At 26.0% G+C, this 16,330-nt stretch overlaps 1 protein-coding gene across 1 annotated transcript; it reads left to right on the top strand.

Moving 5' to 3' along the window:
* Nucleotides 1-9,856: 9,856 nt before the first annotated feature.
* LOC132927402 (cuticle protein 2-like) lies at nucleotides 9,857-15,868 on the top strand. The gene is made up of 3 exons (XM_060991922.1): nucleotides 9,857-10,057; nucleotides 12,907-13,364; nucleotides 15,209-15,868. The coding sequence occupies exons 1-3, from the start codon at nucleotides 10,040-10,042 to the stop codon at nucleotides 15,621-15,623; spliced, it is 891 nt and encodes a 296-aa protein (XP_060847905.1). The 5' UTR covers nucleotides 9,857-10,039; the 3' UTR covers nucleotides 15,624-15,868.
* Nucleotides 15,869-16,330: the final 462 nt, after the last annotated feature.

Raw genomic sequence — 16,330 nt, 5'->3', positions numbered from 1 at the left:
ACAACATATTTTTTTAACAAAACATAAAAAATCAGTGCAGGACAACATCAGAGCGCATTTTTTTAAAATGTTAAATGTATATGTTTTTGGGTATTAAGAAAGTAATGTAATTTTTAACACTTTACTTTTTAAATGAAAAGGTAACGTAACGTGGTAAAAATTATGTTAGGTAACGCGAGAGTAGTTTTAATAAATATATTTAAAGTAACAATTAACGTAATTTTATTACCCACTTTTTAAAAGTAATTTTCCCAACACTACAATTATGTTAATTAAGGACCGCGACTTTTAAATTATTATATAATAATGTTATTTTATAGGTCAAAATCTTAGACAAACTTTGCAAAAAAGACATTTAGGTTTCATAACAAAAAAAAAAACAGTCTAAAAAGTCAGTAAGCAAATAGGGTTTTTCTATTAAGTTTACAATATAATATTGGAATTAAAATATTATTTCAAACGGAGTTCTAATTTTAATTATTAATAAAATAAATCAAATATCGTTTTTTTTGTTTTTAAGTTGAATTGAGACAATTTTACATTATGTGTAAATACATTTGTACAATTTACCATTTATTATTTATTAACTAAGTGCTACAGTCTACCTACTAACATTTTATCATACAGGACATTATTAAGTATATTATATAGTAAAATATACTATGAGAAGTGAACAACTTTTATTAACTTGAATATATTCAAATTTTAATAAATTTTATTAAAACTGCAGTTTTACACATTATAATTATATGAGTAATCATAAAATATCAAATTTGAAAAAATCGGGAAAATGTTATAAATATTAAATCTTAATAGAATAGAAGAATAATGATATGAAAAATAACATATTATATCGTTTTGCTGCATAGTACTATTTGGTAAATATGCAATTGAGTAGGTCATTAAATGATAATGTCCCAATGAATTATAATTGATTTCAGTAATGAATCATTCAAATCATTTGCAAATAGTGAATACGTCATATACAATCAACATCTAGTTTCTATTTCTAAAGAAATTTTATAATTTATTTAAATTAATACATGAGTAACATATATTTATACTTGATATGTTAAACGAATTGTGATTGTAGCCAAAAACATTACATAGATAAATTATCTAATTAATTATTAACTAATGTAATATTAATATAATAATGTCTTATAGTCAACACTGATCTACCGTAAGTCCGTAATATACGTTAAGATGAATTATGAAAAGTATAACAAAATATTTAAAACCGTCATTTTATTTATATATCTGATTTCGTAAAAATTTTAACTTGAAATGCCTATAAAAGAAGATTATGTTTAGTTATTATGTATACGTAATTTTAGAATTTTTGGGAAGCTGTAACTAGTTCTTATGAGAAATTTTCGAGTTACTACAACTAATAGTTTTTGAAAAACACTATATTAAAAAAAAACACTTGCCAAGTCAGAGATCGGCATATAAACTCTCTTGATTTTCAATTTTTAGAAATTTATTAATTGTATGCAATATGTATATGTATAATATATTTTATTTTCATTTTCATTAAGTGAGATAGATCTCTGAAACCGGAGAGCGGATTTTGTTGTTTGGGGTCTTGTTAGGTTCACATTGGCTAGGAGAAGTGCAGTGAAGATTTTCAGAACCTTATCTTTTATAGCTAATTCACTACAGAGCTTCAAAAAAAAAAAATTATAACATATTTTATTGGGCGTTTTTAATGTCTTTCAGCTTTATAGCTTTGTAATGAGTTAATGATTGAAGTTAAAGTTCTGAAAATCTTCACAGCACTTCTCCTAGCCAATGTGAATTTAACAAAACCTCAAAAACAAAATCCGTTTTACAGTTTCGGTAATCTACCACGCTAAATGAAAATCTAGCGAAAAATAACTATTTTTTTAACTGTGAAAAATTAAATAATTTTTTTTGAAAATTTTTAATTCCACATTTTGTATCTACTTGTTAATCTCTTTTTAATGAGCTATCAATCAACTTTTTAACTATAATAATTTTGGAGAAAAGTTAAAAAATAGAAATTTTGGGACTGTTCACGCCGACGTTTTTGTAGATTCAAATCGTTATTCCGCTTGGGTGTGATATCGGATCTCTCTTATTGATATTTTATGTTAAAACTAGCTTAATTATTAGGGCTGGGATTTTAATGCCCTAAAAAATTTCAAATAATGTCCTTAAAAAAATGCAAAAATGACTAATAATTAATAATTATTAATTATCCACCTACTCATTACAACTGAGTTACATTTTTATCATTTTCCTATTTAACAAGAATTCTTGAAGTTTTAAAAATTCAGACTTTTTTCATTTCAATTACCATACTTACTTGATTAAAAATCAAGAAAGTAAAAATTGTTTGTTGATTAGTTGTTTTATGATATTGCCAGATATTTAAATAATATGTTTCAAAATGTTTCAATTATTCGGAAAATATGTAAATGGATTTTCGATACTTATTTTTTTAATTTCAATAAAATAAAAAAAACGAAAAACGTTGTACTCAATTTTCAATATTTTTACTAAAAAACAAACAGTTTATTAAAGGTACGTAAAAAAAACTTTGTTTGTTATTGAAATAATTAAAATTTATTGAGAAAATTAAAATGCAAATATTTTGTAAAAATTAATGAAAGTATCTTCGTAGTTATTTAATTTTTGATTTACAACAAAAATAAATCGATTTTTTTTTTAAGAGAATTTATATAGAAATTTTCTAGTTTTTTTTCTGATTTTTAGAATCTGAGCGTAGCGTTAAATTTATTGGTTTACAAGAATACATATATTTTTTTTAAGTAATAGCATGTTTCTTGTAATAGCAACAAAAATTCTCCAATTGGTACTTTAAAGTAATTTAAAGAAATTAAAGAAAAACAAAGAGTTTCATACAAAATCAATTTTTGACATAATATACAAATATGATACAATTGTCCTTATAAATTTTCTTTTCGTAATAAAATAATATCTAAAATACATTTGCACGATTTTTTTTAAGCTTTTAAAGTTTAAATATCTTCCAATCTTATTATATTATTTATAAAAATAATAGCAATATAAAAAACATACTGAGAAACATAGCCTATATATCTGAGATAATCTTCACTCAATATTATTTGTCATAAGTAATAATAATTTATCGTTGAATTCAAATTTATTACATAAATTGCCGTAAATTTCAACATATATTACACTCTTACAAATTTACATACTAAAACAACTTCCTTAGTTTTTATTTTTATATTTCCTGATTACTTTTTACTTTTACTTTTTAGTGCGGGTACTAAGCATTTTAACCAACTAGACCCAATTTGCTAACAGAAATCAACCTTGAAATTGAAGATTGAAACATTATTATTACCAATCTAAAAGATGATGATAGACACAAAAATTGTTTTAAAAATAATATATATATATAAATATATCATAGTTATTGAATTTATTAATATTATGCTGTAAAAGGCAAACCTCATATTTTATCTATATTTAATCCGACAAATTATTATTTTCCATTGCTATCTATCCATTGTAGACTATTGTACAAAAATCTCGAACTATATATTATAATTCTTACATTATCCGCTTTATCCGTTTATACATTTGACATTTCATAAAACTTTGCCAAAACTTTATTCAAATGTATATAAATATAGTAAAATTAGTAAATATTATAAAATATAATAATCTGAATGGTATTGCAATTGCTTTCGTAAAAAAAAAAAAACACAATAATAACGATTATTCAAATGGAGATATTTACTAAGATATCAAAAATCTCAAACCAACGAATTGGAGAGGGAGTAATCTATTGGACAAAGAGAATTTATTTTTATATTCCTGTTCGAGTTAACTGTCACAGTGTGACTGCATCGTTTGAAATAATCTGTGTTGTAATTCCTCGTTGTTTTGATACTACCTAGTGACCGCTTCTTAAAATAATTCGAAAATATGTTTGACAGGAAAATTGGGTAATCGATATCGACCACAATAATAACCAATCTATTCGTAAAATATCGAATAATAATATATTACATTATAATGTTTAGTCGGCTGAAAACTAATAGAAATTTTTGCTCGATTTATTCGAGAATATGGACTCAATATATTACGTAAAAGCTTTGTTATAAAGCAAAAATAGCGTTTGCGTATACATGAAAAATTATTTTATTCGTGGTTTTAAGTGTCATAATATAAAATTCTATTATTACTAATAGTAATCAGTTATCAATCAAAATATTAATAATAATAATAAAGAAACAAAGGTTTCTATAAAAATATGAACAATAGTTTACCCTATAATTTGAGACATAAATTATGGACTTGCATTTGGTAATATCTGAAAAACCAGATGAGTATTGAGTGAAGTTTAAATGAATTATGCATCAATATCTCTATCCCTCTTAGAAAAATTTTTTTGGTTATTTGAATAAGACGTATAACAACAAGTTTATCAAGTTCTCGTATGGTGGTGAGGAAATTGTTCATATCTCTATTTTAAATGAAAATATGTTTCGTCCATTTTATGAAAAAATAATGGTAATCGTCATTTACAATGTTCGATGTTTATATATATATCAAAATTAATATTGTAATTATAAAAAAACATCCAAAATTGTTGTTAATTATGTTAGATAACCTGTTTCAATTAAAGTCAACAAAACAGACCACTAACGATAGTTTAAAAGTTAAAAGTTTTTTTTCATACATTTTAACTGAACCAGTTATTTTTAAGATGTACTAATTAATTAATTTAACGATTTAATTATTACACAGGCAACTTTAACTTAACGGGTACGTTTTTAATACAATTTAAAACAAAAAAGATTATTTTAATATATAGTAAGATTATTTAGGTCCCTATTTATTCACTGAACATAATAATTATAATTCTTGATTCAATTTTCAAAAATATTATTTAACAACTAACATTCAATAAATGAAATAAAAGTAATATTTTAATATTCAAATCAAAATGAATAATTTCCAAATATGTATTTTGATTAAAGTGTTAAGCTGTTACACAAACGCACATTTAAACGATAAAATGCATTAACATTATAAAAATTTAGATACCTATCTACATGTATTAAGTAATACATATTGCATAAAACATATTAACGGTACAATTTATTTTGGATTATTTTACATACAATAATATGATAACACTTAAAAATATAAATGTCATTTTAAATGTATTTTAAATTACTATAGCTAACTTACCCATCGAAACAGATAAAATATCAATAATTTTAATGCTAAAAACAAACTATATGGAACATACTTATAAGATTAATATTAATATATATCTTTTTTTATTATTTAAAAAATATTAAAATTTAATGCGATAAGCTTTCAAATTTAAACTTCTTAAAACTATCTTATCTAATATTTAATATTGACCATTTATGACGAAAAAAATAATTTAAATTGAATAATTATTGATTTATTTTGTTTTCTGTGATACTGAATTGCAAATTATTCGAATTTTATTATTGTAAAATGTAAATGTTTTGCATCTAAATGTAAAATAGTCAAAATGTCAGAACAAAATAAAGAAAATGCAGTGCAGTAGATGCCAGTGCTGATGCCAATTTTTTTTTTTTTTTTTTAATCCTAAAAAATAGAATTTAATTTTCTTATTCAAGCATTCAGTGAAAAAACATTAATTTAGATAAATTAAATATTAAACAAATAAATAAATATAAATAGCCCTCGACAGATAAATAATGCCTAAATACTAAATTTAATATATTTTGTTTGAAAATTAGAAATAATTGAAATAAATTAAATTATGAAGACAAAGGGGATAATATACTTTCTTTTGTATCTTGGTTAAATGTATTGAGTACTTATTTTAATCTACTTAGATATGAATTTTTATTGATATTATTGTAAATTTCCTGAAAGTAGTTATTTTATGCCTTTAAATTAGTTTTTTTTTATTTTCCTTCCATTTTTGATCATTTTATGTTTGAAAAAGTTAATTTATGTTATACTTTTTAGTAATTAAAAAATAAAAATAAAACTTGCATTATACATTCAATAAACAAACTAAAGTACGCTTGGTATACCTATAAGTAGTGTTGTGTTTGAAATCATAAAGTGAAACATTGAATTTTTTTAACAAAAACATTGACGATATTAATTCATTTATTATAGTACCATATGTTAAACATATAAGCATGTAAAAATATTATGTAATGTAATTTATTTTTATTACTCTATAATATTGTATCCTTTAAAAACGTTTGTATGTTATTTTTTTTAATTTTAAACATTTAATATATTTTTATAATATTTAAAAAAACAATTACTAATGACAAATGTGAGTAACAATGAGGCTTATTAAAAAATAAAAACAATAATAAATTCTATTATTATTTTATAGGAATTACAAACACTTCCCAAAAGTAAAATTTAATACTTGATATTACTGTAATTGGTAGGGTATAATAATAAATAATATAATTACTAAGAATATTATACTGATCAAAGTATGAAGTAATAAAAGATCAATTAAAAATTTTTATCACGAAACCTTGTCAATTCTTTTTAATTCCTCCACAAATATAGGGATTTCGTACAACTAGAGAATAATAAAGGTGTATTCAAACGTTTTTTTAATCATTTACAAACTATAACAAGATTGTTTTAAAACGTTTTAATGAATAAAAAATGTTTTTATCGTAAAAAAGCAATCCTCTAATGTAAGTTTGGGAAAGGGGCTCTTATACCCGACAACGAATCTATTATGCATGATCTCATTGTAATAATTAATAATATATACTCAATTAATGCTACAGCCATGGCATTACTCTATCAAATTGTTGCTAAAATATTTGTGACTTCTGGGCTTTAAATACTTGTGTGTATATACTAAACAACATGTATTAACGACATTAAATAATTATCGGCAGTGACGGTAATATCAAAAACCAATACTATTAGATATATAAAAATAAATATCGATCTAATGAAATACAATTTTTATATCAACGATTGTGCATATATTACATATATATATATTTAATGTTAAACTATACTATTCAAGATAGCTACAATAAATTGCTGTCGCCACTACGACACTATACTACCTACTGAAAATTAAAAACGAAAATGTGCTTATAAACACATACCTATATAACTATATTGCTAAAATATAGGAATAATGCGTACAGTAGTTACAGTTTTCTGAGGCAACTCTGTACACAATATCGTTTCTGTTCAAAACATAATGCGGTGTAGCATAAAGGTGATATTTCACGGTTCGTTCGACTGCGTAATATAGCCAAAACGGCTAAAGGTACGACCAGTGACCGCCACCGCGTTAAAAGACGATGAAACTATACCTGTGTGTGTGTGTGTGTGTGTGTGTGTGTGTGTGTGTGTGTATGTGCCACAATCAGTTTACATATACACACATTCGATACACACGTCAAACCGACCAACTCTAAACATAAAAATAGAAATAATATAGGTAATAATATATTGCAATATAGGGCTATACTTCCAATAATACAGCAGCAGCTGCAGCGTACCGTTATTTCTACACTTTGTTATATATACGCATTATTCTAAAATATTTATATTATCTTTAGTGTAGTAGATAGGCAATTTATACGTTGTGCATTAATATCGTATAGTGGTGTAGCACATTATATCCCTTTGAAAAAAAAATACAAATAAACAGGTCATAAAATGTTTATAACACGGATAGAAAGTAAATCGCATATTGCACAGTAATTAATTTAAAATTTAATTTTTTCGAACAAAAAATCGGTTTCAATCATTTTTACAGACATAAACCATTAGCCGTCGCTTTGAAAATGCACCTATGGTACATTTTAAAACTACTAACAGAGATAAAATTTCTCAATAATTTTACCATTTTATATATTTATACAACTCCACGGGTATTCAATATTGACTACTAATTAATAGTTAAATTGGAAAATATCGTAAATGTAAACATTTTTTATATCTAATAATAACAGTGAGACTGAGACACCATTTTTATGAAATGTAGTTAAGTATTTTATTTTTATTTATAACTGCTTATTAACCATCGGCAATTGTTAACAGTTAACTTAATATACAAGTGCATAAATAATAATTATATTATTATGCAGTACTACTTACTATACAATATTAAGTAAGTGAAAACTTTATGTCAGTGATTTAACGTTTCGAATATTTCATACATTTTATTTTTATTTACTTTAGCCTAGTATAACAGTTCTCGAGTACATTATTTCTATGACTATTATTTATTCATGGATTAACATAACTAAAATGAGATAGAGGAGATTAACATCCCTCAAATATTGATTTAACCTTTCCTTAAAATACCTTTTACAGATTTAAAGATTGTCTGTAATTTGTTTTGTATAAGTCACTATAAAACCTACTGTTATAATATCATTGTCGACGTTTTTTTTTATCGAGACAATTGTGCAAGTGACCAAATGAAAGTGATATATCAAATTCAATTAACAGCAGTGAGGACATTTCAAATAAATTTGCATCAAGAAAAAGTTATCATTCTATTAAATTATTTTAAACGAATAAAATTATTATTAATGTTAATTATTACAGTTTGGTCCAAACAATTTTTGTTTAATCTTTCTTTGTGTCTTTAGTTGTATTTACTCAAATGGTGGGTCGACTAAAGCCCCCTGTGGATTTATTTTCATATAAATATTTTTTTTTTTATTGAGACTATTATAGCCCCCTTAGAATCTCAACCCTAATTTATAATATATGTCCATACAGCATATATCTACAAATAATTATAAAATAGCAACTTTATCTTTTAATTAGAAATGAATGGTAATGTGTTTAATTTTTATGCTATTATAAAATTATTAAAAATTTGTAACAATACACTATTTAAATTTCAAATATTTATTTATTACAAAGATAATTTCAAAAATTAGGTCTATGTATTTTAAAATATTCTATTTATATATTTATATTGATTTTAAACTTATTTTTACTGCAAAACAAAACTAATCTATTCTAATTAATCTAATGATTCTATAATGGTAAATTTAATTTTTGCAAAGTAAAACTAAACACGATTGCCTTATTTTATATTTAATACTAATAGTACAATGTATTTTTTTTAAATATTTTATATCATATGTATATTTATATAATACAATATTAAGCATTTAAATATGCTACCTACGTCTATACTTTTTAAACATAAGTAAATAATAAAATGACTTCAGTTTATAGTTAATAATTTAAAAAAAAAATAACGGAAATAGGTTAGGTATTTAATCTCTTGCAGAAGTTGTGTCATTTATCATTTGAATTCATTTTATAAAAATTATGTAATATTAATGACAATAAAGTACTTAATGTGAAATAAATTGTTGTACAATTTATTGTGTAAATGTCATTCACGATTTTATATATTATTATTGTTAAATATCTTATTAGATTATATTTTAAATAAATTTTATTTGAATTATTCTTAATAAAAGTACCATATAATTATTGTTTATATTAAGTTCCATTTTTTTTTTTATAAATATTTTGCATCTTAAATTACACAATAATAAAACGAATAATTTTAATTCTAATAGATTAATACGTTGTGCCTACCAACTTACTTGCCTATTATGTCATTATAATAAAATAATAATAATAATTATTATTATTATTATTTTCGTTGTTGTAGTATAATATAATAGAACATCATTGTCATTTCATAGTATTTCCCGCCACCTAGTTCAATTACAATAGGGTGATTGTAACGATCAGATTTAAGGTAGTGGGTAAATGGTGGGGTCGGTCTAGGATTGTTAGTGGTAATATAAAAACGAACGACAACAAGAGAATAAGTACAATAATACGAACTCTGCGACTAGTTTCACTTGATTATTTTTCATATCATAAAACCGTAGAATATTTAATTCTGATAATATTAGTAAATAATTTCGGTGTACCTATATATTTTGATCAAAAGTATTTTTGACAAAATTTTAGAAAAATTAAAACATATTTACTTAACCACAATTGTCACAGTAGTATGATGAAGACGAATATCGTAAGTTATAAAAGTTACTTATTAAATACTAAGCTTATTTTAATTGTATTAATAATAGACCATAAATATAGATACTCAACGTAGTACAATATAATTATCATTAATATTTTTGATTATTATAGAATTAAAATGTAGTATTTCTGTACCTATTATCATATTATTTGTATCTGACCCGACATATAATACTATAGTAGTTAATGATATAATGTTAATAATGTCCTCAAAATATTTAAACTCTACTGACTAAAATACTATTTCGAATAAAATTTCAATACCTATACTTCAATAGAATGATCACATCCAACAATATAATCTTAACAAACAAAAAATGTAATTATTATTAAAAATATAAGCCATTAGTTGACTGAAAGGATTAAAAATTATTTAAATATGAAAATAAATTTTTTATAAAAAACAATTATTGTATTTTTCGTTTTTAAAAACATTTTTAAAACAATAATATTATGTTTAAATCATAGATAAAAATACAAGTAATTTTATAAATTAGTTAAAAGTTCACAACGTGAAATGATTTAATAAAATACAATATTTTTATTATATTATTTAAATAGATAATATATAAGAAAAATTGTAAGAAGTTTTCTATGAGTTCAAATAATTAGATAATATTATAAAAAGCGGTTTTTAAATTATTTTCCTAAAAAGTATTTATTTTTTTTTTGTACCTATATGTATTTAATCAAAACATCGAATTAGATATTGGAAACACACGTATCACCCATTAAAGTCCAACATTTTTTAAATATATACTGCAGTATATTTGTGCTTACTAATTAATAATAATATATTGAATTTTGTTCAATAATATTCTTACAATAGTCATAGATTATACGATTTCATCAACAACAAAATATTAATGTTTTATCATGAATTATTGAATAGTACTTATATCGTTTAAAACATGTATTAGTACGTAGCAAGTAGCAACCCGCTGGATTCTTCGGCGCAAAGCAGCATTATATTGATATGGCCCGGCGGTGTTTGCTAATCGTAACCGTAAGACTTAATGATTTAAACAAATCAATTTATTAGACTGTACGATTGATTACATAAGTACGATATTTTATTGTTATAAGGAACTCGCACCGATGTATTCGACACACACCCAATCCATGTAAATGAAATATTATTTTCTGCCTATTGGAAAACTACCGTGGCTTTGTATAATATTGTTCAATAATACAATAAATGTATATAGGCAGTATATAATATTATTGTCGTTATTATAAACCACGACGACCACTGCCGCAATGTCGTTGCGCAAATTGTAACCGCTATCGCGCCACAAATACGCTCGCGCACGGTTCACTACACTTCTTTATTCGTATATATAATATATTTCGCGCCATTATCGTTATATTATTTCTAGTATTTCTACATACATGTGATAGTATTGCATTATGACTTTATATTACGACAGTATATTTTTAGGTCTTAGATACTTGAGTTTAACTCGGAAAATACGTTTAATGATTATTATTTTTTATACAACCATAACATAACTATATAAACTACTGCGAATTTGACTATATGTAATTTAAAATACAATATTATATGCGAATACAATTTACAATAATTTATTATTTGGATAGAACTATACAGATTTTTCACAGTTCATTACCTATATAATATGTATAACAATGATCATAGGCATTCCTAGACTAGGCAGTCCACATTTAGGTCAAACCCCTGTTAGAGACGGATCCAGTGAGATGAGGCAAAGGTTCAACCCCTCTTTAGAATTCACACCACAGACATTCATAATTCTACATTTTTTTTTTTTAGATATATGTAATCTAATAATTCAATTATATAGACAATTCAATAAATTTAAGAAATGTACATTCTCTATGGCTGTAGTTATACCTACAGCAGAGAGATTTTTCTACTCCGTTTTCGTCTATAAGACGGGTAAAACTTAGCTTCATTCCTAGACGCAAGATGATCGACTAATTTTATTATGTTTATTAAGTGTTAATAAATAAATCGACATAAATACTATAGTAGAATAATTCGATCACTTTACGAATACGTTCATACTTTTTTAATTTAATAAATTACTCGGATCCTAGTAATATTTAATAAATAAAGTATATTATATAAAAATAAGATAAATTCAAAATTATTCCGCTTATGTATTTATATTTATATTTAAATATTCGTTTTGTTTTTACAATTATATAATATATTTCACCATCTCTAAATCGAAATCATAATTTAACAATATAAGCGCAAGTGATTATATAGGTTATATTAATATATACTTATATAATATTTAAAAATGTACACAAAAAAAATTATTTGATAATAAAATAATGTTCTTCCCCGCCATATCTTGCCTTTGAATCCGTTCCCGACCCCTGCATTATATATACATAGACACAATTCTCGCGAATTCATGCACACGAGACCCATTTGTGTATAAATTACGTAATTTTTGAAAGTATTTCATTATGATAAACGTACGTACGCGGAAAGGATATAGCGAAAGCATAAAGGATATTTATGAAGAATATTCTCGGATATAACAAAATAATAATATGTATTGGTGTACGCCCGGTCGTTCTGTATAGGTATACTATTATACTCCTATACATGGCCTATGGGAACAAAAAGAACGATTCAGGCACTATAGCTTCGGTGGGCGGTATAGTCGCTGCGCAGTATTACACAATACTACATATTATTATTATAATGTTATTAATGTTATTTTAATTGAAAACATTTTCGTACGATACTTATATGGCCGAGAAATACGACTAACGCGTAATTCGGTCGCATTATATACAATAAAATAATGTGTGTATATTATAATGTGATGTGTATAGGAACAGAGGGGCCCGGCGATGTCGATAAGTGTGCAGCTTTTGGTCGTCGGAGTTTTGGTGTCGGCGTGTGCGGCGTACGGCGGGGACGAGGGATCGGCAGACTATTTCCGCGGTCACGAGCCGCGGGGCGCGGACGGCAACAGACAGTTGCCAGTCATACTGATGCACAAACAAGCGCTGCAAGAAGACGGCGGGTTTCAGTACGCTTTCGCGGCCGACAACGGTCTCCGGCAAGGCGAATCGATCCGACCGGACGGAAGCCGGACCGGAGCGTACTCGTACACGGACCCCGACGGCAAAGAAATCTCCGTCAAGTATACAGCTGGCAAGGACGGTTTCCGCATAATTCAGGGCGATCACGTGCCGAAAGCACCGGTGTCCGTGGTGCCGTTACAGCAGCAATCGTCTGCGCCCGCTTACGCGCCACCGTCTCCCGGCCGTTCGTTGGCCAAGAACAGGTATAATACTCCTCGTCTCGATAACACAATATTATAACATTAAAATAATATTATGATAATACTACGTTGTGCGCGTACGTCGTACAGTATTGATATACAGGGTGTTCGATATAATTTTGGCAACTGTCATAACACTAATTGGGACTAATAAACGATAATAATGATATTATAATTAATGATGAGGTTATTAAATATTTTACATTATAAATGTACGGCAGTGTTATCTGTTATTGCTCTATGTGGGTATTAAAATATGCATACGGTAATTAAGAGTTTCCAAACTTATTGAACACCTGGCAATAAGTACCTACCGCTATCTTTCGCGGTATACGCCGTCAGCGGTGCACCGAATCGGTGGATTATCAATTCGCTAAGAGGTGAGCGGGGACCCCTGGAACGTGCCAAAAATCAAATTAATCAAACATTTTTACAGCGATTGGTAATATTTTTCTGATTTTGGACTCGATAACTGGTTATCACACTATATCGCGACGTATAATGATATTTTATTTATGTATTAAATAATAGATTTGTAGTTCTTGTAAAAATCCTGGTTGTGCCACTTCTTGTATGTGCTATACACAACAGACGAATAAATTTTGGCCAGCTGCTATTAAATAGGGACGGCAGTCAAAGATTGACGAACAATCGAATTCCACTAAATATTCACTCAGTGACGCTTATGAATAAGGCATTTTAGTACAGATTTTGAACTGGATTAATTGACCCGCACTGTCTTCATAATATAATATTGTATTCTTTTACCAAAAGCCACCTGGTCGATTGAGATATTTTCAAATTAAACACAATAGTGTATAATATGAGCTGTTGCCTGCATGTTGGTTTTCTATAGGTTTTTGAAATAATTATCCATCGATAAATTCTATTCGACATTCATGATTTGATAAAACAAAAATAATTACAGTAAATAATTTAAAAACGCATAATGCCCAATATCGCATATAGTCGCACACATTTTACATGACATGCAAATGGCTTACCCAACTAAAAATCTTAATTTGTGGTAAATACCTAGATAATATCTACTAAAATTGAAGTTATATAATTTAATATTGTATGTGCGTCAATTACTACAATTTTATTACATATTTTTGAATTTATTTTATTTAAATATTACACCATATTATGTTAGTAGATATCAGTTAACTGATAACTATGGTACCTACCAATTAGCCACATGTTTTAATACTGAAACTTGTATTAGGTTCAAATATAAATTTTATCCTCCCCCTATAACAAATAAAACGATATAATTGTGTGCTTGCGTTTAGTAAAATTAAAAAAAATTGATTTTCATTTTATCAGCTTTTTTTATGTATACATATTATTATAATATGTACGTATACCTGTAGTTGTAAATTATGTAGATACCTTTAATATATTTATCTATTTTCCTTGTTAATTAATTTCGTGTTACTCAATAATTATTATGTTTTAATTCTCCTTATTGTTATAGCATTCTAACTTGAGCTTTGTACAAAAAAAAATTAAATAAATAATAACGCAATCACATTAATTTATATCGATCTAAATTAATCAAGAACAATAATTCATTAAACTTCATTCGCTGTTTACAAAAAAAAACATGTTTTTAAACACGTTAAAATGCTATTAAATTTTTGGGATAAGTATATAATAATTATTAACTCATACATCATACTTGTGTAACCTTTTTGTATATATCGTTACATTTATAAATTAATAAAACCTTAAACTTAAATTGTTATTAGGTAGGTATATTTAGTATAACAACTAAAAAATACAATTATACACATCCTTTCACATGTGCCATGTAATATTATACTGTTAATTATACTTGGCAGATTGTTCGGAGCACCCGGTGGACCTGGATCTCAATTTAGCAGAGGCGATTTCAATGGCGGTGGCAAATTTGACCACAATAGCGGAGAAGCTTTCGGTTCACCGTCGCCATACAAATCGAAATATTCGAAGCCTCAACAACACTACAGAGTTCGCGAAGATAATAGTGCCGAATTAGCAGCTAGGTACGATGAAGATGGATCTGCATTCGACGGTGCCGGAGATTATAGCAGCCACAGTCCGTTCAGGGCACCTTCGACACAGGCGCATGCAGCTTACAATGGCGCGAGTGCTAACTTAGAAAAAGATGATGGCTCTTTCAATAGCAACGAGCGACAACCGCATTCGTTCGGTAGTGGTTATGCATTCGAATTTGGCGGTTCTAACAATAATGGTGGAGCGTCACCTGAATACTAAACAAATTACCTATATATGTTTTCGTGTTTCTCGCGAACTTTGATAATTAAATGTATAAACCATATTTTCAGCAATACCTAACTTTAAAAATAATTATTTTGTTGATAATTATTTATATTCTTTTGGAGATTGTTATAAGATATATAGTATATTATATATATATATACATCGTATATCATGATTATCTTCTAATTTTTAAGTTTTATAATTATTATATTATAATGTATATGAACGATGATACTAATTACTAATTAGTTATAAGTATTTTTTGTTATGTTTTTAATAAAAATTATAATATAATTAATAAAGTTTATAATTTATTATGTTATGTTTATCAACGATGCGTTGATTTTACAACAAATCAGATTTAAGCATAATATCAACAATAATTATAACTATTAAATAACAGATATATACACATTTTCCATTCTATAAATCCAACTGAAATATTTCTGTTATAAATTAGAATTATGCATCCATTTTGTCTTTTATTATAATTTTCTGTATTGATATTATTTTTTTACCATAGCTGCCAATCACAGAACCGATACTCCATAATTAATAATTATTTGTAATAATTTTGGGTTTTCTCTTTCTCTGTTAATATAATATGTGACCACTGCCGCATTTATAAAAAACGATTAATCAACCAGTAATCGGTATACAACACATATATGGTAAAATTATTACGTGTCTGTCCATCTATC

Source organism: Rhopalosiphum padi, chromosome 3 (genome assembly GCF_020882245.1).
Source record: "Rhopalosiphum padi isolate XX-2018 chromosome 3, ASM2088224v1, whole genome shotgun sequence".
In the NCBI taxonomy this organism is placed as follows: Eukaryota; Metazoa; Arthropoda; class Insecta; order Hemiptera; family Aphididae; genus Rhopalosiphum; species Rhopalosiphum padi.
This window is presented reverse-complemented; position numbering and strand designations above follow the sequence as displayed.

What these genes read in the sequence shown, in the direction of transcription:
- LOC132927402 (XM_060991922.1), top strand. An exon ending in CGTTCGTTGGCCAAGAACAG is followed by an intron (nt 13,365 to 15,208) that starts GTATAATACTCC and finishes TATACTTGGCAG; the next exon opens with ATTGTTCGGAGCACCCGGTG.